The sequence below is a fragment of the Sturnus vulgaris genome, chromosome 7 (genome assembly GCF_052056855.1).
Source record: "Sturnus vulgaris isolate bStuVul1 chromosome 7, bStuVul1.hap1, whole genome shotgun sequence".
Taxonomy (NCBI): Eukaryota; Metazoa; Chordata; class Aves; order Passeriformes; family Sturnidae; genus Sturnus; species Sturnus vulgaris.
This window is the reverse complement of record NC_142249.1, coordinates 23,311,258-23,335,331: the sequence shown is the minus strand read 5'-3', so window position 1 is coordinate 23,335,331 and position 24,074 is coordinate 23,311,258. Positions and strand designations below refer to the sequence as shown.

The following is a 24,074-nucleotide window of genomic DNA, read 5'->3' as shown; positions in this document are numbered from 1 at the left end:
ACATTTCAACTGGATTTCATGTCAAAATGTAATTCTTTTTATCAAAGGAAAGGATTATTTTATTGCTCTAATATATAAATGGAAATTGCTGTGATTTATAAGCATATTAAGAAGAAAATCCTACTGATTTTCTTAGTCTGTAACTGAAGTCTGTTCACTTAAAAGAGATAAAATTATTTTCAGCCATTATATTAACTATTGACATTAATTATTATTAATAATTATCAATACAATTTATTTTTTCCTGTGACGCTACAGTGAGACAGATCTTTTTTATCCTTAACTACCCGTAGTATGTTCCAGAGATAATAACATGGAATTTTATATTTTTTAATAGAATATTAATTTATTCACTCAAATCAACAAGATACCCAGGCATAACAGTAAAACTTCGGGTAGAGACAGCACATATTATGAACTAAAAAAAACCCAATGAAACAAATATTTTAAAAATCTTTTTCTCACTGGGAGAGTGAAGTGTCCTATGAAATTAAATTCACATTAATGGCTCCTACATTTTATACTTTTCTCTCTAAATTTGCACTATGCCCTCCTATATTTCACAAACAAGATCCCTTCCAAACTGCTAGGTAGCAGCAGTTCTTGGCAGCCTTCAGTGGCATTGTGTGTATTGGCAGTTCTTAGGTTCTGACTGTAAAATTCTTCAGTCTTCTTTGTGCTGCCTATTTCAGATTACTGGCAGATTGCTTACCATGGTGATAGTGCTCTTACACCATAAAATTTCTTTTTCTCAAAGAAACACTTTATCTCATGGAAACAATGTGTTTTCCTCTGGACAGTTCATATGGGATGCAAAGTTTTGCTTGGAATTCTATTGTATATACAGCTGTTCTGTACTTCTCTGGTGATCTCAGTCTTGTTAACTTGGTCTTTTCTCAGCTGTTCCACCTGTTCTGTTGCTAGTACATGAGATACACTGATAAATAGACTAATGCATGCAGATGCAGTAATTTTAAGAAGTGAAAATTAACTTAAAATGGTAGAAAGTTATGTCTCCTAAAACGGAAGGATTGTACGTCCTCATTTGTGTTTGTCTTCTAATATAGACCATCTGTTGCAAAAAAAAACGTTTAGAAGCTTAGGAGCGACAGCCCTGCTCAAGATCTTCAGTCAGGCCATACAGTAGGATGGCATGATAGAGTCTTAAACTGAGGTAGGCAGATGTATCAGGAGTAATTTGTCACAGTTGTAAGGTGACAGACCTGAAAATTACCATTTCTTAGTGTAATTATCAAAATCTAATTTAGTCACAATCAGTGAGAGCAACTATGGCTACTTGTCACAGTGAGACACTCAGGTATGTGAGATATTAAAGGTCAAGGCCCTAAAGGACTATTTGTGTTTACTCTTGAATAATTTTAGAGAATGGAATTAAACAATCTGATTAACTTTAGTCACTTCTAATGAAGGAGGCACTGGTGTTCTCACTGGCAGAATGCCACTGAATCACACCTGTTTAAACTCCCAGTTAAAGCAGTGCAGAGTCTGCTTTTCTGTAGGAAGATAACATGAGCTCGCATGTTTCTTTCAAGTGCTGGTGGTGCTAAAGGAATTGCTGAGTTAGCCTGAAACACAGTAAGGCATTTTTACCTCTTGCTACAACACTGAAAATAATTCTTCAAAAGTAGAAATTTCCAATCTTATTTATTCATGTTTTTGTTTATAAAATTACAAACTATTGTGAAAAGTTAGCAACATAAGCTGCTTTACTTACAATGATGTATTTTTAAGTTTAAAATCCTGTTCACATAACAGCATCTCTGAGGCTAAACTAGGAAATCATAGAGTATGGCATAGAATAATCTGATTATGTTTAAGATACAAAAATAATAATTAAAACATGAGTTGCAGTTTATCTAAAAAAAATCAATTTTTAACACAATCCTGTGAGAGTGCATCCCTCTATTCCATTAACACCCTCTTAGGAAAACCATTCACACTGCTTCATTCTAGTGTAGATTTTCGGGAAGGAGCTAGAGATTAACTGTATAACAAAACTAACTCAGGCAGGTTAGAAAAAACAGAAGATTGTCCATTTTGAATTATGGGCCAATCTAGCTGGTTTTTTTTTTTCCTGTGGGAGTTACAAATATGATAAATTTCTATATGCATATGGAATAAGTACTAATGAAACCAGAATTTATGCAGTTTTCTCCAGAAACATGGTAGCATGGGCAGAAATTACTATAAATGCATAATTGCCCTGAGATGCCATCTCACAGTTCCACACTAAGGACATGTGTAGCCAATGAACTGGGTCAGATAATATGTGAGGCAAGAGACCAAAATATTCTGGGAGCAAAACCAGCTTTGATCCCTTCCAACAACATAAGCAAGGCCTTTGCACAGAAGTGTATCACAGCTGGGAAGGCAGCCAAGAAGCCTTGTATTCTTCTCGATCATAAACCCTGCCAAGTCATAGCTGATTTAGCTATTGCAGATTGGCAGTCCATTAAAACCAATTATTTTTTAGATCAAATAGCCACTGTCTTTCTGTTTTTGCTAGAAATTATTACAGGATAGTTTTCAGTGAGAGAGTTCTGAGAACTTAGATGAAATCTGGACCAAATGAATTGTTTCATTTGAAAAGCTGCAGTGTTCAAAGAAGAAACTTGAACAAGGAACTGTCTTATTTTCTAATGAAAAGCAGGATCAGAGTCCATTAATAATAGTACGCTTAAAAACTAGGTTTTTCCTCATGAAATCTCATGTTTGAGACACCCTTTGTATGACAATATTAACCATGAAGAATAGACAAACTGATAGGCAGCCATCCTTTTCCTTTTGGCATCTGGATGGACTTTAAATAACACCTCCAAATCACTGCAGGCCATTACTAATGCAGTATAACTATAAAATGGGAGTTATTTTTGCACATTTATCATATTAATCTAGTACTAATAAATTTTACAACACAGAAACTTTACCATAGGGAATTTTACAATATTAATTTGTACTTACATCAACAATCAGGAAGTCCAGCCAGCACCAGGCATTAGTAAAATATATTTGAAAACCATATGCTACCCATTTTAAAAGCATTTCCAAAATGAATATATACGTAAAAACTTTGTCAGCATATTCCAGCATGGTCTTGATAGTTTTGCGTTGTTCAATATATATATCTTCAAAAGCCTATAAAAATATATTCAGTTATTACTACTGTTTCACAGAATATGCATTACTAAATTAAGGAATAATAAATAAAAAATAATTAAAGGAGAGCTAATATTCCCCCTTGTTCTTCTTAAGTCTCTTATTCTATATGTTTTCCATCCTTAACCATGCTACTAATTGGAACAAAAGGAGACCTGTCTGGACTTGAAAAAAAATTTTAAAAAAATATTATATTTTACTAATGAATGAAGAAAGTAACTCACAGCATGATTTTTTTATCCACTGTGTATTAAGAAACTTTCACATGGCCACAAAACCTACCTTTTATTATATATCTGTTCCAGATATTTATATTGCTTTCTAGAAAGCAGTTAGATAAAACTTATGTCTGAAAAACCAAATTTAAAAGCAATATATTTTTTAGAATATAAAAATATGTACATTGATATTGTAGCAAATGTTCAGCTTAAGTAAAGCTGGAAAGGTGGGTAATGCAAATCTTTTTGGATAGTGGTTGTTATGTTTAATTTGCTGCTGCACTCTTCCATACCTCCTGCCTTGAAAATAGGAACAGAATGAAGTAATTATTCCATTTTTTAGTATGGTGTTTCACAAGCAAATTTCAAAAAGTGGATCAGCCTAGGAGGAATTAAGGACTTAAACCCATATATTTAGCTATATATTCACAGTTAACAATCGTCCTTTATACTCAAATCTCTTGACAAGCATGCTGAAAATTGACAGGCAATTTAAACTGAGTAACTACACTGTCTTAAAGAAAATGGCACCATTTTATAGCAGCAAGACAAAAGCATGACTAAAAAAGTGCATATGATATGCATCAAACTTTTTTTCAAGTTTGGGTTAAGTTTCATCCATCCTGGAATGATGAAACACAGGTAGTGTTATACAGCTCCAAGCAAAGCAAGTTTTCCTGAAGCAAATTTGATTTTTGCTGTTGCTCTTAGGAGATAACGAAATATTTCAGCATCTGCAATTTTGTTCTACTTACTAGTGCTCCACTGCTGAGGAGAATCATGAATACAATGAAAGTCTCAAACCAGTTGTGTTCAACTATGCTGTAGCAGGTTTTTCTAAGATTCCACCAAGTTTTTCCTTTGCCATCTTCTATACTGACTTGACAACATGGAAATTTCTGCACACAACCTGCATTAGATGAAGAGATGTTAGTATCCAAAACCCAAATACTTCAAAGTCAATATTTACTGTGCTATATATTTTTAGTAGCTTTTGCTAATTTTATGATTTTTAAAAAGTAATCACTAGAATGCTGAATAGGCTATCACATCACACAGACTGATGAATATCTGAATTAAGAAAACTAATCTGGAGAGAAACTAGACAATAGTGTACTTAATTATGAAAGAAGTCAATCCAAAAAACATTGGTATTTTTGACTGTTGGCATGTAACTGTTCTATTTGTTGGTGGAATCACACAAAAATTTATTTCTTCCAAATTTCAAGGGCCCATTCAAATAGCTGAAAAGCATTTTACCAATAGAAAAGTTAAGGAAGTTTCTTAATTACAAGTTGTATGCAGTGGCCAGATATATGAAGTTAGTCAAAGCTTAGGGAAACCTTGTTTTTTTCATCTGATTTCCAGCATTCTAGGCTAAAAATATTTTCTTTTGATTTTTTAGGACATGAAGGTACACCATATTGGAAACCCTCAAGAACCTAAATATGCCTAGTAACAATGTCATTTTAGCAATACATCTCTTAAGTCAACAGTTATTGAACAACCTTCAGTAAAACAGGCTTCTGGTTCAAGAGCTTCTTCACTTTCAATTTCTGCTTGCTCGCCCTCTCCAGGAGGAGCAATATCAACAGTGCTGCCTTCTGATGAGCTTGATGCATTTAGTTTCTGTAAGTAAAGTTCCACAGAATAATATTTTCTCATTAGATACATATTCTATAAAATATGGTACTGAATCAAGTCATGCCAGTCTAACTTTTAAAGCATGGCAAATTTATAAATATGCATCATTAAAAGTAAAACCACAGTAATGACATATAGATTTTATAGTTCTGTTTCCCAGTTTATCTTCTCATAGGGAACAATTACATATAGTTTGGCTACTAACCTGATCCATGTAAATGACTGGTGAAGTATTCTGAGTAGTATTAATACTGGAGAGCTTGCATGCACCACACTCAAGTTATTTCATTTTCTTTACTATTTTGCTGGATTACTTTGAAATGTGTCTTAGTTTTCCTACCAAAATGAACTAACACAAATCTGCACATATATCTTCTTGTCCACTACGTATGCTACTTTCACAAAAATACATGTTATCTGGATTAAAAAATGGTAAATTTAACGACATTTAATGGAAAATTTCTGCACAATTTAACTTTTGCAGAAAGCACAAATTACCAGAGCTGAAACATCTTCTTTGCATTCTGGTCTCCTGTGTTTATTGAGAGACCTCCTGATGTACTTTCCATCCCAAATTTTTCTAACATTCTACTGCTTTTTTTGTACAGTGGAATACTATAGTCCTTACTACTTACAAGCACTTCTAGATCTGAAAACTGCAAGAACTGAAGAGTAATAGAAAATAACTCAAATTAATAAAATTTTTACCAAGTACATTAAAAATCTGATCTGGTCATACAATTCAGTCACACAAGACTGCCCATAATTTTGCCCATTTGAGAAAACGTAGTTTGTAAGGAATATCCTGCTAAAGATGCAAACAACAAATGCAATAATCAGACATAGTGTTTGTAACTTGTTTGACAGTACTGTTGTAATTTTTTCATCCAAAATACTTTCTCTTTTACTGTAAAATAAGGCTTGTAATCACAAAGCAACATTAAATAAATTGTGCCTTTGAAATTCTTCCAATTTATTACACATAGCAGTTGTGCATAGGAATTTCACAAGGGATGCAGAATGCACCTCTCAATTAAATACTTTAAATTGTACACATACTGATGTAACAAAAGGGCATTCCAGCACTGAGTAGATTTGTGCTTTTAGCTAAGCAGAACTGATCATGTCCTTTGGAGGAAGGTCATGTTTAGAAAGTATGAGAGAGTTTGAGTATTGTTGAGAGAGTGCTTAATAACCACTACTTTGCACATTTAATTTTCAAAATAGTGTCATTTTTAGAATATAAAAATCCCCTACTGTTCAGATTTTACAACAAATAATAAACAGTAACTTGTTTCTTGAACGAGGCATTTCCATGTATTCTCTTCTTCTTCAGGGACAGAAGAATTTTTCTGCTGAAAATTAAAACTAGTTATTTTAACTGTTAAAACCCAATCTCTTCAGGAAAATGTATTGGCAGCTAAGGGCTTTTTCTGCCAGAAATGAAGTAAGTGGCATATATATCTCAAAACAATTTTGCAAGGGATTATTTCCTCAAATTTAACTTTTACATGATATGAATGAAGTTTTAAACAAATATCATGTTGAATGATGGATAATTTCAGGGACAATTTTCAAGAAGCTGCCTTTTGTACACACAATATGTAGTCAATATAGGGTCTTTCAGACCTCAGGTCCCATGGTTGTTACTGCATTGTGACCAAAAATATAATGTTTCACTTCTCATACTGCACTTCCTTTATGATTTCCAGAATTTATATATGTAAAATAGTTACAGCCATGTTGCCTCTACCTGAAATAATTTTATTACTGGTCAGGTAAATCTGCGAGTCTGAGATAAAATACCATGTATCTCATTGTGAGAGTATTTTAAATTTCACTTTCTCTATTACATTTACAACCAAAATACACAGTAATGTACATTATATTAAACATTATTAGCACACCACCTAACTATCCACAAATAAGGATGTCTCTCTTTTAAAAACAATACTTGTGAATTAATTATCGTACTTTATATCATTGAAATACCCAGAAATAAGAAACCTTCCATTGAAATGATAGGCAGTTTCTTCACTAAATAAAACCCAAATATTGTAAAAATAATTTTCTGGCACATTCAACTTAGGAAAAGTAAAACTAATTCATGGCCTGATCCATCATCATTAAATAAATTACTGGCTTAATAGTAGCAAGATAAAGGTTCATAGTAAGCATCCATTATAAATCTATGAGTGCAAATTAAAAGAGTCAAATTTTTAACTACATCTTCCTCTGTAAAGACTGCTGCAGATAGTTCTGTCAGCAGTGTTACTAAAAGCCAAGTGACAGAAATGCAATTTACAACCAGTACAAACAAAAACTACTATAATTCTTTTCAGTAGTTTTCCCATAAAGCATTCTCTTCATTATTTTTCATATAATCTCAAACAACTGTGTTATTAAGAGAAAAACCTCATTACTAAATAAAATTCCTCTTCTTTGCTTCAAGACCCTAAATTAGGAAAGAACCAATACATTTTAAATAAGGTGATGTTAATGATATTCTTTCCAGCAATAAAGCTAATAAAAGTAATAGGAAGCTCGAGATACATGATGGATTAGCACAATCTTCTTGTCAGCTCATAAATGTGATTATCAGCCTCTAGAACACACCATGCCCTGTAAATATTTATTTGCATCTTCAATGATATCACATTTTCCTTTATAAAGAAACATTTGAAAGCAATTGCTTATGATGCGGCATTCTCAAGACCTGAATCAGCAAAACAACATGCTTGACTAGAGCAGAAGCCTGAGCAGTACTGTGGAAATCACACACAAAAATAAAAGAAACAATCAGACTACCTCAGTGGGATTATATTTTTCTGAAAACAGTATTATAAATATTATTGTGTAGGATTTAAAAGAAAAAGTGCTTCATCACCCACCCAAATACTTGGTTAATGTATATATAATCAGCCTCCATAATGTTCTTTCAGAGCAGTGCATCTCTTATCAACAGCTTCGATCATTAAAACAAGCTTTGACCAACAGCGTGTTAATGTGCCCATTTACAAGAAAATGCATTCACTTAAGACCCAGTCTTGCTCTCATTTGATTCTATTCTAGATTTCAATAAGAGCAAGAGCAGGCTACTGAAGTTTTAAGCTTTACAAACGGCTTCATGATTCAAGTGACAATAAAATAAAAAGATTCAGCCATTACAAATTGCCTTTAGTAATTCAGCCATGTGGTTTTATCCTTTCAGTCTTGAAAGCTGCACTGTAATTGAGTTGAAAAATATAAAATAATGGAGATTGATGATTCCAAAGTGATTCTAAAGTGACTTTAAGATCTCAGACCTTGTGGTATTTGACTTTTATATTATGTTAAGAATGCAATTATTAAATCTCTTTCCTTAGAGTTTTATTTGGTGTTTAAAGCATATCTTGGTTTAAAATTTATTCATTTAAATCTGAGAATTTTCAGAATACCCACCAATATTAATTTTTTGGCACCTCTGGGCAATTAGGCCACAATATAATGTAGGCAGATCGTGCCACACTATAATCAAGGACATAAAATGAACCACTTGGTGATCCTTTTGAAGCCAGTGAAACTCTGCCTGAAGGAGACAGCTTTCAGTCCTGCTACAGGACTGAAATCTCAATCCCCTCCAAAGTTTGATGCTCAGTTTGACTAGAATAATTTAGCCTCCTTTGTTTCATGTAACTTTGGCTCCTGTGCAATAATTGCTGTCACTATTCCTGAAGGCTCTGCCAATTACTCATCAATGGAGGGTATGTTTGCATATAATGAAAAAAGTCCCTAGGATAAATAGATATACATGCAATTTTATAAAAATGATGCTGACTACTCCGTAGTCTTTCTAATTTACACAAGTAAGTCCCCCAATTAATTTATGGAACACTATTGTGAAACACATTCCAAATACCACTATTTATAGAGGTTTAAGAAAAGAGGAGTTGTAAAATGTTTAGCTTTTGAGAGTTTGTTAAGGAGAGTTATTTGAGAGGTATAATTTTAGCACTTACAAAACTGCTTGCTTTGCTTCCAGTTTATAAAACTCAAGATATGCACTGTCCAAATGAATACAGAATGTAGTTTGTAACTCTTGAAGATCTGCATTACAGTGCATTGTAGATTTAAAAGTATGACTGTAATTTTTACACCAGTAGCTACTGCAATAATTCGAATGTTATTCATTAAGGAGTTGAACTCATGGCAGTAATTATTTCAAAATCATTTAACGTATTTCATTAAATATTTACATTTATAAGGGCTGAATCAAAAAGGGTTGTTTTTATTTTTTAAAAACTATGCATGCTCCCTTTTTCTTTGGCTTCTTTAGCATAAAACATTCCAGTACTTTTATGATCCATACTTCAAAACCTGAAGAGCATGCAGTTATTGCTAAATACTGTTTTTAAATATTCAGAAAAACCATTAGCGGAGTTAAAAAATGTATGTTGGGTTTGCCAATCCCACCTGACCATGCTGTGATGTGAGTCCCATGACTCAGCAGAGAGCAGCTGTGCATGTTTCTACTCTTGCAATGGATAGGGAAGGTACATAGCTGAATAGCATGCAGGCCAGTCAAAATCCATTAAAAAGTGATTATATATATATACATATATATATGTATAACTTGCTTAGGTAACCTGTGTGAAAGTGGTGACACGTTGCTCTACCTGGTTAAAAAGCACCAGAGCTGCATTCTTGATTGCTCCAGCTTGGTTTTACCCCTGTGAGAAGTAAGAATGGTAGGTAGTGAAGTTCAAGACACATGATCACTAGTTTTTCTCTTTTTGGAATCTCTAAGTCAAACATGGCTTTAACACAATTAAAACATAGTTATGAAATATTTTATTGTTAGCTGGAAAAAGGGAAATACATACCACCTGAATTGTTCAACAAACTTTTCTACAGAATTTGTTAGTTTATTTTAGAGAAATTAGAAATATAAAGCTAGAACTGGTAATCTGCACACAAAGACTGTGATTCATAAACAAAAATTGAATTAATACAATTAACAAAGACATGGTTAGCAGATCTGGAAACTGTTCCTGTATTTATATAGTCCTTAATGCTTGTTAATTAAGATTTTAAGGGTTTTGTTTGTTTTTTTTTGTTTCATGTCCTAGTCTTTGTTTAACTGACTATGTGATTATCTCTTTTATTTGGAAAATATACAGGAAGCAAAATACTTTGAAAGTGTATGCCTTCCCATTCCTCCTTCATCCTCTAACAATGGCGGAACTCCTAGATCTTGATGAAAATAAACATCTTTAATTTCTCTTCAACATAAATGTGATGACTTATCACATTGTGTAAGTTTCTACTTTAGATTTACTATGCTATACACTTCTGAATCTATAATCTTTATCTCATTGTTTCAAAAGCGGATTGTATCAGTGTCTGGACAATGGAGCATCAGTGTATCCACAGATATGGCTTAAATCATTAACCATAGCTAGTCCATAACTTAAATAATTTAACACTTCTGAAGATACTGGTTAGTTTTAGAAAAAAATTAGATTTTTGGACATTTTAAACATGATAAAAAATTTTTCCAACAAATTGATTAAATCCTGCTGTGTCTGTTTTGGCTAAGAAATTTATTGGAGCCCAGTGAAAATAAATAAATTGGAAATAAATTGGAGCCCAGTGCTTGTTTCTTGGGAATGCAATAACTCTGGTTTTGTCTTTTTCACCTCATCTAGACACAAAGGCCCTATGAAGCCAATCATAAAACTGGATGTATTAATTGTTTTTAAAATTGGGTAGGTTCGATGATAAAGGATATTTTTAATTTTATCAAAATCATCTGTTGTGATCATCAAAATTCAATTGAGTAACCTTATTTCTCCAATCTGAGTTTGTATTTACTGTACATACACTGTAGATAGAAAGGTTTTTGGAATTGTGAATCACTGAGGCCTGTAGGTATATGTATTTCTTTAGTTGTAAAATAAGTTTTCCACAACTGAGAAATATATTTGAAATTGTTTTCCCATGTTGAAATGCAAAACAATATTTATAAAGTTGACAATCAGCTATAACAAAGTTGTTAAGTGGTATACAATATACAATAGTTAGAAGTCTTATGTTTGGTAAGATTAACATAGTTACTCATTTCACAACAGAAACAGCATCCACATGCTAATGTTAAAACCCAACAAATTATCCCCTTCAGCTATTTCTAATTTTTTATCTTCAAAGCTAATGATCTTGAGTATCTTTTTTTCAGAGCAGAAATCTATTTCTTTTCTGATGATTATCTCATTGGGTACTGCACCTCACTTTTCTGATTACTAAAAAATCCTCCTTCAAAGTATCAATGAAATATTCACTTCTTGCAGGTACTTTAAGCCAATTATTACTCTGAAGCAGTGAGTAACTTTATCATCTATTAAGTGTTATCATTCTGTTTCAGCCAAAAAGAGATTTCCCCAAATTTCTAGTGTTGTGTATTAGAAAGATCTTGTTTGGGTCTGGAATTTGCAACCAGGTTCCAGGATAGGTTCTGGAAGATTTTGGAAGTTATTAACTAGCAGCTTAATTGGAAAGCATTTCCATGAAATCATGAAAGGGAGGGAAAAAAAAAAAAAAGAAAAAAGCTAGTGTTTAAAGAGAAGCTTGGTGGCTAGTTATTTTCTACTATAATATATCTGATTAAAAAAATAGAAAGTATTACAATTTGTTCCTCACTCACCCACAATTACAATGTCTATAGTAATTACCTGCTCCTGGTATATTGCTCAGGGAAATACAGGCTATGACCCGCTTCTAGCATGACAGACTTCAAATAATCATTCTGCTCTTAACATCAGTGACAGTCAGTAAGACACCAGAAAAAAGATTCATTTTATAGTTCCTGTGCAGATCTAGCTTCCCACAGCTCTGTGCTTAAATAAAATGTTATTATAGGGGATACCTCCTCAGGGTATTTTAAGTGCTAAGTACTGCCACAGTTAAGGCAGGGGAAGTTCTGCCCCATCTCTTACCCCTCCTTTTGCAGACCAGGCCTTCTAGCAGGAATGTTTTCTCAGTGGGACCCCTTGAGAGGCAAAACAAAGCAAGTGATGGTGTACTGTTCTAGAGAGGTAACTTAAACCAATGTACTCTTTATCTTCCTTAAAAGACAATCAGAAGGCAGCAAAAGATTCAACAGTACTGTTGACTTGGTAGGAGAAGATTGGGAAACTTCATAAATTCCTGTCACATGCCAGAACTTCTGTTCATATATTCCAAAAGACAGTGGATTTTTATACACACAATAAAATAACCCCACTTTATTCTTTCCATAGAAAGCATCCAGAAGGAATGGAATAAGGAATCCAGAGCAGGAAGTGAAACTAATATAGAATTCACAATTTTCTGCTGATTAGATACTGTTCACAATATGCACACTTGCAGTGTATGAATACGTCACTCAGTTAAACAATAAACAGTTGTGTGTGAGCAGAACTTGATGGAAGTATTATTGCACCAGTTTCCCAAGGGTATTGACTACTACAGTCTATGAAAATACTGAAGCAGCATGGAAGTCCTAAACCTATATTAACTCCACTGAAAATGCCTCCACAATTTCTTAATATAAATACCATCCATCATTTACTGCTGGATTTCCCATAGCCACCTGAGATTTTCACTGTCAAATTGCTTATTAATTGGTTTCTCTTCCTGTAGACATATAGATACCAGTCCATTAAAAAAAGGGCAAAATCCCTTTTGATTTATTACTGTCCAGAAGCTTCAGGATGGCCTTAGGAGATAAAGGCATGATGCCTGAACCAGGCAAAGCTGGGGTTGAACAAGTCACCTTGATATTGGTATTGAGAACTTGTCAGCACATCAAGAAGGGCTTTTACTCCCTTTTCTTGGGGTGTACATACATCACATCACACCTGGAAAGCAGAGGAGTTTCTGCCTTTGCGTTGCATTTAGTTTTTTCCTCTGCTGTTCTGATAGAATATATGGCAGTACATTGTAAACTGAGCCATTCAATCTACCTTACAGGAGAAACAAACCAGTAATACCTGTGGCACAACCAGTGACCTGCCTTTTCTGAGCCAGAAAATGCAGCCAAGACTTCCAAGGGATCACTAGCCAGGCGTGGATGGGAACTTCCCAAGTTTCTTTAGTGTGGAGGCTAACATGTCATGTAACCACAAATTCAGTATATGCATAGCCCCCCAACTTCCTAATGCATATTACAAACCTTTTAAAAAGTAACATATTCAGGAAATGTTTAGGCTTGTAACGTGATGGAGTTAATAGGAAGGCACTCATAATTGTATTTATCAAAGTTAGCCACAAGGACAGAAAATATATAGTGTAATGTAATTTTTTAAAAAGAATATCTGAAAGGACATAGAAGAATTTGCTAAAGGTTCATTAAAAAAGAAAACCAGCTTTTATTAGATCAGCTTGTATGAAAAATACTTAACTCTCAGATCCAGAATCATTCTGAATGTTTTGGGTTTTTTTTTCAGTACTAGTTGATCTCTTAATTTACACTGCTTTACACTTCCTGTATCTCTTATATTCTAAATTTACCATGGATAAGCACTACTGTTGTACTATCTTATACATCTGCATTGAAACTGTTTGTCTCATAACTGAGCAACTCAGATGATAGAATATCTTGCTCTTCATCTTGCAGTTGTTACACAGAGCAGCGTTTTTTGCAGCTGCAAATATACACACACTCTTGATGTTCTTTAGCAAAAAACCCATATCATGATTAACTGGATCATGGCTATGCATTAATGTAATGTAGTGTAGTTTGATATTACTGAGGAATACATAATTATTGCAAATATGCCAGATATACAGCTATGATAAAGTCATGAATGCAAGGCTTCTTTATAGGAGAACTTTCTTCATTGGTAAACAAACCCTTTTGGATTAATGAGTTATTACATAACATCACAGCTTGTAATCTAATTGAAAACAAATTTATCCATGGTTCCTGATCCCTTAAACGTCAAAGTTCCTAAATTTCTAATTAATATAATTAGATTCTGCTAATGCCTTTATTAGCTTGTCATTGATCACTACCCCAACACAGAATTTTCCTTGAATATCATTAGCACCTGTTCCTGATCACTTCTGGTAATTGAGCCACTTAGATTTTGAAACACATGGCATTGGTTTTTTAGACCAACTTCTGTCACTTTGCACAATAATAACAGCATAAAGCCTTCAAGTAAGCTGTTTCTGCATGCATCTATATTACAAGGTCATTCTGCTCTCCAGGATAGCTTGAGCTGCTGCTTTACCATGACATTCATCAGTACCTAGGTTACTTTATTTCAGTCAGCCATCGTCTCTGAATCACAAGTCTGTACAAATATTACTCACAAAACTTTTTAGATAATCTAGAATACATTACTGATTTGTCATGTCTCAGGGTGAATTTTTAGAACTACCCTAAATATTGAAAGAAATATTTTTTTCTCCACTTCTGTTTGCTTTGTTATGCAAAGCTCCTTAATTGTTCCTTAGTCTTCTACCCTTATTCCATAAATTCTTATATTATGACATATAGGTACTACAGAAGACTGTTCTATCAAGTGTTTACTAGTCCTAAAACCTCATAAAACTGTGAAAGAAATAATCATATTTAAAATCAAATATCTTCCAAATTTTAATAAACAATACACTAAAAAGGTAAACTCAAGGGGTCCTTTACTATGCCAATATATTCTTTTTCTTGAATGGTAATACATAAAGTTCTAAAACATAAAATATATTTACATGGCATATTACAGTTTAAGAACCATTCTAGATATGTAATTAAAGCATGTAAATGTATGACTACAATTTAATAGTTAAGATATGAAAAATCCTACCTGTTTGCTTTCTTCCATATCAGATTCGCTGCTAAATTCTTCTGTATTTAAATTTTCAAAATCTGATTCTCCAAGTGCAATGGGCACTGTCACAGTGAGGCCTGGGTTGTTTATGAATGACATATAATCATTTTCATCAATTACATATTTTTCCACACTGCTGCCTGTGCCTACACCACTGGTGGTTCCATTCCCATCTTTAAGATAATTCAGATCTTTGCTTATTTCAACGGCAGTATGATTGGAAATGCAGCTGTCTTTCTTGTTGTTTAGCTCTTCAAGTGCTTTGATTTCCTCTAAAGATTTCTGCTTTCTAACGAAGGCTTTTCGGATGAACTCCCGTATCTTTTTTTTAACATAATCTATGCCTTTCTGAATCCTTGCCACAGCGATCTGGAGATTGTTCATTTCATTATCATCATCTGTAGCAGCAAGGTTGTCTGAACTAAATGAGCTCAGCAGCAAGGCCAGAAATAGATTCAATACCTAAAAGATGAGAGAATACAGCTTTATAGTAAATACAATCATATCAGATGTGTTAAATTTGGAAGTGCTAGGTTAACAGTTGTACTTGATGATCTCAAAGGACTTTTCCAATGTAAATGATTCTATGATTCTAAAAAAATCAGTAGAGCAGGTTGCAGATCATAAATAACTTTTTGGGGCTCTGCACATTTTTGCTGGTAAAATGTCAAGATTGCAAGGTCAGGTAAATGACTAACATACAAACATTTTGAATTCCATTTTATAAAAATGTAAATAATGTTAAAAATATCACTAAAGGAAGAGAATTTTGACTGCAGATTTTGACTGCAAATTTTAACAGTAAAAGAAACTTAAAGTGTTAATAGTGCATCCCCTTTATAACACTTATTTCTAGGAAGTTCTTATCAATTCAATATTTTCTAGTTGAAATTTTGCATTTTAACTTGTCAGCTTGAATGTAAACTTTTCTATAAAGGTTTATTTTACAATCTTGAGTTAGAAGCTTTTTAACATGTTTTTAAGCTGGTTAGCAAATTACTCAGGGTTTCATTTTTGGTTTTGTACACGCAAACAATAAAAAAAAAATTAAACACCTCTAAATTAGCCACAGCACTCCCATGATAGGATGTTGGATTTGACATTTTAGTTTCCTTCTAAATGCTTGTACCCATAGTAAGAGTACTTCACTATAGAAATGTGTGAAAAAGAGGAAAAGAGAATCTTCATATGTTTTTACCCAAAATTTAGAACATTCAGATTAATTTTTTAATTCTAAATGGAATGATGACAAACATTTTCATTGCCTAGCTCTAAGACCCACACATCTGCATCAGGGTTAATGTTAAAAAAATGTTCATCACGTACCACTAGGTTTCCAATCACCATGACCAGCATGAAAACAATAAGGCACATGGTTTGGCCTGCAACCTCCATGCAGTCCCACATTGTTTCTATCCATTCTCCACACAGCACTCGGAATACAATCAGGAAAGAGTGGAAAAAGTCATGCATGTGCCAGCGAGGAAGTTCACAGTCACTGGAGATCTTGCAGACACATTCCTTGTAGCTTTTCCCAAACAGCTGCATCCCAACCACAGCGAAAATGAACACAATGATGGCCAGCACCAGGGTCAGATTCCCCAGAGCCCCCACTGAGTTGCCAATGATCTTAATCAGCATATTTAGGGTTGGCCAAGATTTTGCCAGCTTGAAAACTCGAAGCTGTAAAACAAAAACGCAGATAAACCATTAGTGTTAGTTACATAATAGAAGCTAGGTCCAAGGTTTTTAGCAGAGGATACCATTTTCTGTAGATTAATTTGTTCTTCAGTAGTACCACATTATTATTTTAATGTAAAGCAGGGAACATGGAGTATTTTTCAAAAAGGCATTGTTTATAATTTAATTTCAGTGATGCACATAGTAAAAAAAAGTCGTAATTTCTGTTTGTATGACATTTTATTTTACTATTTTTAAATGTCCACTTACAGATGATTCCTGAACAACTCTTAAAGACATTTTAGAAGTTTCTATTCTGTTCATCACCATCACTACACTCTCTTTCCTGTTTTGGTTCCCCTCAGCACCACATTAAGCCTTCCAAGCTTAAACATAGGCCAGTTTTTAAAGCAAAAACTTGATGCGGCCATTGCAATGTCCATTCAAATTGTAAACACTAAATTAAAAATAATATTCACTACCCAAAGTCTTATGTGAAGTTGGGTACCATTGCAAGTAGTGCTGAATAAGTCACTTCTATCTGTGTGTATTAGGAGATAAGGTTTTCAAGTAATGTGGTAACTATTGGTAGTAAAGACTTCTAAATCATTAATCTTGTGCCTCTAGTAAACATATTTATAAACTAGTTTGTGTGCAATGCTAATTGCTATTAAAATAAATTTCTAGTAGAATCTCAAGAATATTTCAATTTAAATATTATCTCAAAGTCAGCTTGTTAGAATCTACTATATGTAATGGAGTGACTATAAGTTTCTTGTTGGTGCCCATTAAAATTAATGTGAAGAGAGGATCTGCTTAAGTACTTTACATGTAATGCAAAGTAATGTTCACAGACTAAAAATGTTATGGTTCTTTGTGCTTCTGGCAATATGTATGTTTTCACAGATATTCAGCTTTTGTTATTCTTAATGAAATCAGTATAAAGATTCACAAAATTCTTAAAAGGTAGCAGTTAGTGTTATGTTGGCAAAGGATATCAGTTGCATAGAAGGTCAACAGGATCATTTGATACTAAAAGGTATCAAACACCTTAAATTTGTACTTACCAAACATGGCTTGTAAATTAGACACATATTAAAAACAATGTGTCATTGAATATGTAATATATATTTACAAAATATGGTAGCTATTACAGGCACCAGCACTTTTATTTTGCATGCAAATATTTAATTATGAAGGTATTTACCAATCTGAATGACCGAAGAACAGATAATCCTTCAACATTTGCAAGACCAAGTTCCATTAAACTAAGGCTAACGATTATACCATCAAAAATATTCCAGCCTTCTTGGAAATAATAGTAAGGGTCCATGGCAATAATCTTTAGTACCATTTCTGCTGTAAATATCCCAGTGAATACCTAAAAGAAAATGTAATGAATTGTTATGAGAAATTTATATACCTGAGGAAATTTTTTTAATCCAATGAGTTCTCTTAACTGTTACTATAAAAACCAATTGGTATCTCCAAACGGAAATAGCATCAAAGTATTTCTAAACACTGAAAACTAGTAATTAAATCAGGATATGTAGTAGGACAGAGGTTTGATAAACATATAAAAAGCTATGACCAGTCAGCAGTTCAGCTCCCTGGTATGTGCTGGACTACTCATCCAACAGATGATGTGATGTGACCTGGTGTTTTAAGTCCTGTTTGATGAGGATGGTTCCAATAAGAAGACTTGACAGCACGTATTTTCCTAGCTTATAGTCTAAAAAGATGATAGTTTCTTATGTCAGACTGTCTAAGCATAGACTCTCTAAAGTCTGTCTTGTAGACAGGAGAAGTTGGACATTCTTGTAGTGTGCTTTTTGTAAGAATATAGAGGTTTCACACATTGTTACCACGCTGTGCTATTTACTTTTAGGAAAATGAACCTCAGGGTGATAATGTTATATGAAATATCTCCAAGTGTCAAATGTGAAATTATCAACATATCTTAATGTTCTTAAGTCCAGAATTTAACTCAACACTTTCTTTCACTGTGTAGTGATCAGTGATTTATGCAGCACAACAAAAAGTTTGGGAGCATACCTTTTTTGTAAAAGTATTTTCACTGTAGTGTAACTGAAAAAAATTCCAAGGCAAATTCTAACTTTGAATATTTAATACATTTTGTACAGAAGAAAAATGTTTTCTGAGATGTTATATCAGTACCATGGTAAAAATAGCATAATCTACCTTAAAGTTTGAAAGAAAAAACCCAAGGTAAATGTCAAGAAATCTGGGATTCGAGTGAAGACTGCAGTTCTACACACATTCATTTATTTCATTTTACTTGTTAAAAAATATATTAATGAAAGATAAAGCCTCCAGTAAAAAAAATCACTTTACCTGTGAAAATCATATATACCATTTCTAAACTGATTATAAAAAGACATTCTGGAATAGATTTAAACAAATACAATACATTTATAAGTTTCTTCTTTGAGAAAAGGGTATTTTTACATCAAGTAGTATTGCATGACAAGCTACTTACCAGGTTCCCCACAGAAAGGACACTGCTAAACTGTTCTGTCATTGGGTAATGTTCCATGGCCATAAACAAAGTGTTTAAAACAATGCAAATTGTTATAGCAAGATCAACAAATGGATCCATCACAACTAAATTGACGACATGCTTTACTTTTAACCAGGGACTCCAGCAATCCCAGATCAAGAAAGTATTTGCAAATCTGTACCAGCATGGTGGGCATTTCTGTCTGGATTCTTCAAGCTCTGGAAAAAAACAAAAAAAAATGAATATTATAAATGTATCTTCTGGAAGTTCTTCTTTAAAATATGGAAGAATATTATATCAATCACATAAACTGCTCTCACTAACATGAGATTGCTCACTCATGTTTATCCACCTTAAAATAAGGCATCTAATTTATTTAAGATATCTACCACCAGTAGACAGTGAAGTCCATTCAGTAAAGAGTAAATCATCTGAGACAACTGTCTAAAGGGAGAAATGTTTGTCTTTCCCAGGACAGAAGGGAGAATCTAGACATTTAGTTTAGGTTTCTTGACTTCCTTGCAGCAGATACCTTAATTTCAGATATTAAAAGTCAACATGACTCACTCATCACTGACCTACTATACATAATTGGTATAAACTTCATAAAGGATTCACATTTTTTGTGGTATGTAATATGAGTATATATTTTGATTTGAGATAATAAAAGGGTTATATTTGCTACTACACTGAACCAGCACAAGATCAGATAAATTATTTGGAGCTCATACCTCTAATTTCTTTTTTGAATTTATATTTTTAATATATTGCATGTGTTTTCTTATTTTTAAATTATAATTTAATTTGCTTTGAAAATGTTTTGTACAGTTGCAGTGTCTATAGACTAAAATACAGAGTAACATATATCTGTATTAGCAAAACAACTATTTAGCAACTGCTTTCCATTAGAATCTTTGGAAACTATTTTGTCTTCGATTTCACTGCTGATTTTGTCAAAGTTACAGAAGAATAGTAACTTTTTCTAAGTTAATAATAACAAGGATAAATATCTAATGGGATGGGATGATTGAAGACAGTGTAGAAGGAAGACTGCTGATTGTTCAAGTGAGAAATACTTAACTACAAAAAATGTAAGAAATGTCCCCAACTGTTTTGATTAAATTTCTGTGTAGTGGCATCAACCCAAGTCTGAAATTTCCCATTTTTCAGGCATCCTTTAGAGCACAGAGATCTCCATCATCATGACACTTATGGATGATTCTGCTACAATAGCTGTTTCACAGATTTGCTACTAAAGATTTACTGCAAAAATAGACACTGTGAGGATAGTGGGTTGATTTCTCTAATATTGTCCTATATGGGTGGAATTACTGGATGTTAAAAGCTTTCAAACTACTGAAAGAAGCAAGTTCTCCTGGCAGAAAGGGTCATCATAAGTAGCTAAAGCTTTCAATAGTCTTTACAAATCATAACAAAGACAGTATTTTTGAAGGAATATACACATTGGGTAATATAATCACATTTCTGAACATGCAACTCAGAATGCTGAGAGGCAAAATAGGACTGGCCTTGGACACAGGTGACCACTCATACTAGATGCTGAGTTGACACAGACTTTGTTGCTGCATGTATCAATTTCTGAAATGGTGGAAACCAGATATGGGCAAGGAGGTGAACTATCAGGAAAATTTTGTTTACATTATACTTTTTTCTGGTCAGGAGACTGGAAGGACAAACTTTTTAACTGGAAGAACAATGCAGCACTCTCTAAGGAGATAGAGATATCTTGTTTATGGAGTGGAGAACCAAGATTTAAGAGGTACCAACAGCTCATGCTTGCACTAAAGTAGGAAGACATAAAGATAGATCTTTGTGAGAAAAAATTTCTTTAGAAGAAAATAGGTGATATGAGCCTTATATTTCTGACTACAATTATTTCTGACTACAGTGTTTGTGATTATTTGTTTATCTGAGAGCAAAGGGCTTCAGAACTCACTTTAAAATTATATTTCAATACTGGCTTAGTAACATTGTAAAGTTTCTTGGTAATTTCTTGTCTTTTTAGAATTTATGTTGAATCTGCAAGGTTGGTCTGACTATAACACCTACCACACTGCCTCTATCCAATAGATCTTCCAAGCTTATAAAAATACTGGAGAGTGAGCATACTCAGTTTCCATTAAATTAGAAAAAAAAATCCCCAAAACGTATGCTTTTTCACACAGAAAATACAATATTTTTTTATCTTTGATAACGACAAAAATTTAAGAAATGCTTAAGACACTTTGTGGGTTTTGGCATGGGGTGATTACATTTGGGGTTTTTTCCTTTATGGTTCTCATTCCAATTTCCTATTGTCTATCCTTGGATTTAAAGCCTAGGGGAAATGACTGTTCTAGCACATCACTGCCTTCATCATGGCAGTTCCTGGGTTATCATAATTGATTTTTCCTGCTGATGTCTAATGGAAAAAAAAATCCCTATACTTTCTATTTGAGGCTCTGGCAATCCCCTAGCTACCATTATTTTATCTCTGTTAGCCCACTCAGTAAAGTAATATTTTGGAAGGTGTCATGAAACATGGTTAAGCATTTAGATTGTGTAAATGACCTTAGAAATGCTCAAAAGCCTTTTGTTCAGAAACTCCACATGTCCAGTTTTATATTTACAAAGAAAATTACATAAATAATTTCTCTGTACACATGAACTGCCTGTCAGATGAAAAGCACCAAATACCTTCCATTGTATTTGTAAGTATGCTGGCTATGCTCATTGCTCTTTGTCTTGCAGCTGACTCTTCCAGCATTTCCATGGAAATTTGGTATGAACTCAGTCTTCTTTTCCTTATTTCTGTTTCTGTAGTGGTGCCCTGTAAATGAAATACTGAGGAATTAGACCATCCTTTTCAATAACTAATTGACAGTATTTATTGCATAAATAGTTTAGTGATAATCAAATCAGCTTTGTGCAATGTACTGTGCTTTTCAAAGAGTTTTTCTGGTTTTGTCATGATTTCTTTCTTATTTATTGAGGAACTCAGTGGGAATTTTGTACAGTGCTACAAATAATCAACTGCAGGACCCAATACCAACACAGTGTGGGACCAAAGGTGGTTCACACTTAAATCACTGGCTGAACAAAATTTTTGCTCTATACCTCCTTGATAGAGATGATAATAATAATGATAATAATAATAATACTAATACTAAATAAAATGCTATGTATGGAAAAGGCTTGCTTGTTTGAATGTTTGAAAGAACATCTTAGGTTACAGAAGTCTGAAACTGAGACTAAAATATTATGTAATTTCAAGGTACATAAGAATTGTACATATTTTTCTCATGAAAGGTATGAGAAAAAAATCCTTAAGAAAAATTCAGAAACTGGTATTTCTAATAACTGTCATGTGAATAGTAATCACCTTCTGTTTAATTTTATAGGAGTCTGCCTATACATATTTCCAAGCTATAGCCTTATTAATATATTGAATATCTACTTTGTTGAAGTGAAACTATATACAAATTTTCAAATTCAATTAACCTTTTTTTTGCTATATGTAGATGTTTTGCTATAATACTTTGCTAAGACTTAGACATAGGAAGTTGAGGACTCTTTTCCTTTATGTTCCCTTATTCAGAAAATATTGCAAATTATTTCTTTAAGAAATTATAAGGAATGCAGAGATGAGGAATAAGAGAAAATTCTGTGCCTGAACCAAACTGTAATGAACACTGGCTTATTTAAAATTACCTCTGGTATAAGCTGACCAGTAGGTGAAGTTAGAGTTGAAGGTCCTCCAACCAAGGAAACCACTCCATTGCAATCCACAGTGCTGTGCATCTTCCCGTTTACTGGAAGGGCTGGTATCATTCTAGATGACACACTGGCCTGGCTAATGTTACTGTTGCGCCTTTCTCCATGTCGATTTGGAACAAAGAGAGAATCTCTTCTGCTCTCATTGTCTTCAAGAGTGCTGTGCTCATCATCAGCAAAGTCATTTTCAGATCCTATGTCCTTTGCATGACCTCTGAAACTGAAAATGCTGGTTTTGCTGTTGCGCCTTGGTGAGAACAGAGAACCACGAATGCTTAACAAAGACTGTAAAAGATTTAAAACAGACCAAACAAAACAGCATTAGAACTAAAGCTGTAAGTTCTTGGCTTTTCAAAGAATAATTACAGTGCTGGAGGAAGGATAGTAATTTTTTTTCTTCCCCAGTATAAGTGTGTCCACTAGGGGAATGTGTTCACCAGGGGACCTGAAGCAGAGGGGAAAAAATTCTTTCAAGGCAATGTAGCAGGACTGAGAAAAAGTTGTGCAGAAGACATAAGCAAGGTAGAACAGTTAGGAGTGAAGAAGATGCATTGAACTGGCATGGACTGTTCTGGAGACAGTTTTCAATATCACTCTCAAGATTTTGAAGGTACTTGTCTTTTATTCCTTCAATTACAGTACAGAGCTAAAAGTCTTTTACTTGTCTTCTTCATCCCCTGGATTCCTAGGGATAACAACTAATAATGCTCACCAATCACACTTTTCTGTTTTATTTGGTAGATGCAGAAGTGATCTTAAGTTTGCCACTGAAATCCTTCTGAACTGATGTAAGGAACTTGACTGACCTCTTCCCAATAGGCTCAATAGTGTGGGAAAAATAACTGGAAGACAGAGGGGGCAGCTTGGGGAAGCCCTGGAAGTACAGCAGCAGCACTCTTAGGCATAGGTCTCAGGGGGCCATAGCAGGTTGCTAGAAGGTATCACTTGGTTATCAGGCAGCTCAAAGCAAGTATTCACTAGGGACACGGTTACCTAAAGATATTCTCTTACAAGTGAGAAAAATAAATCAGTGGTTGTTGGTAATTCATCTTTTAATTACAGTAGAAGCCAGTTAATGAAGTGTTCTTCTCCCTTGCTACATATTTTATTAACAGCATTCATGAATAAATAAAATGAGTACTAATTGTGGAGAAAACCTGGCATTCTGCCTTCTTCAGTTCTGCATTTGTACAAATCTTCACATCTTGGCTC

General features: G+C 33.7%; 1 protein-coding gene across 5 annotated transcripts in view; it reads right to left on the bottom strand.

Annotated features, from left to right (window-relative positions):
• The window catches only part of LOC106855889 (sodium channel protein type 2 subunit alpha), a 70,332-nt gene that overhangs the window by 14,495 nt on the left and 31,763 nt on the right, over positions 1-24,074 (bottom strand). For all 5 annotated transcript variants that reach the window (XM_088168123.1, XM_088168124.1, XM_088168122.1 and 2 more), the window contains 9 exons: positions 22,800-23,147; positions 21,786-21,918; positions 19,068-19,306; positions 17,775-17,948; positions 16,214-16,570; positions 14,864-15,349; positions 4,904-5,024; positions 4,151-4,305; positions 2,983-3,156 (listed from right to left, as the gene is read on the bottom strand). In XM_088168123.1, coding sequence (XP_088024249.1) covers positions 2,983-3,156; positions 4,151-4,305; positions 4,904-5,024; positions 14,864-15,349; positions 16,214-16,570; positions 17,775-17,948; positions 19,068-19,306; positions 21,786-21,918; positions 22,800-23,147 — 2,187 coding nt within the window. The remainder of the gene's footprint in view (positions 1-2,982; positions 3,157-4,150; positions 4,306-4,903; positions 5,025-14,863; positions 15,350-16,213; positions 16,571-17,774; positions 17,949-19,067; positions 19,307-21,785; positions 21,919-22,799; positions 23,148-24,074) is intronic.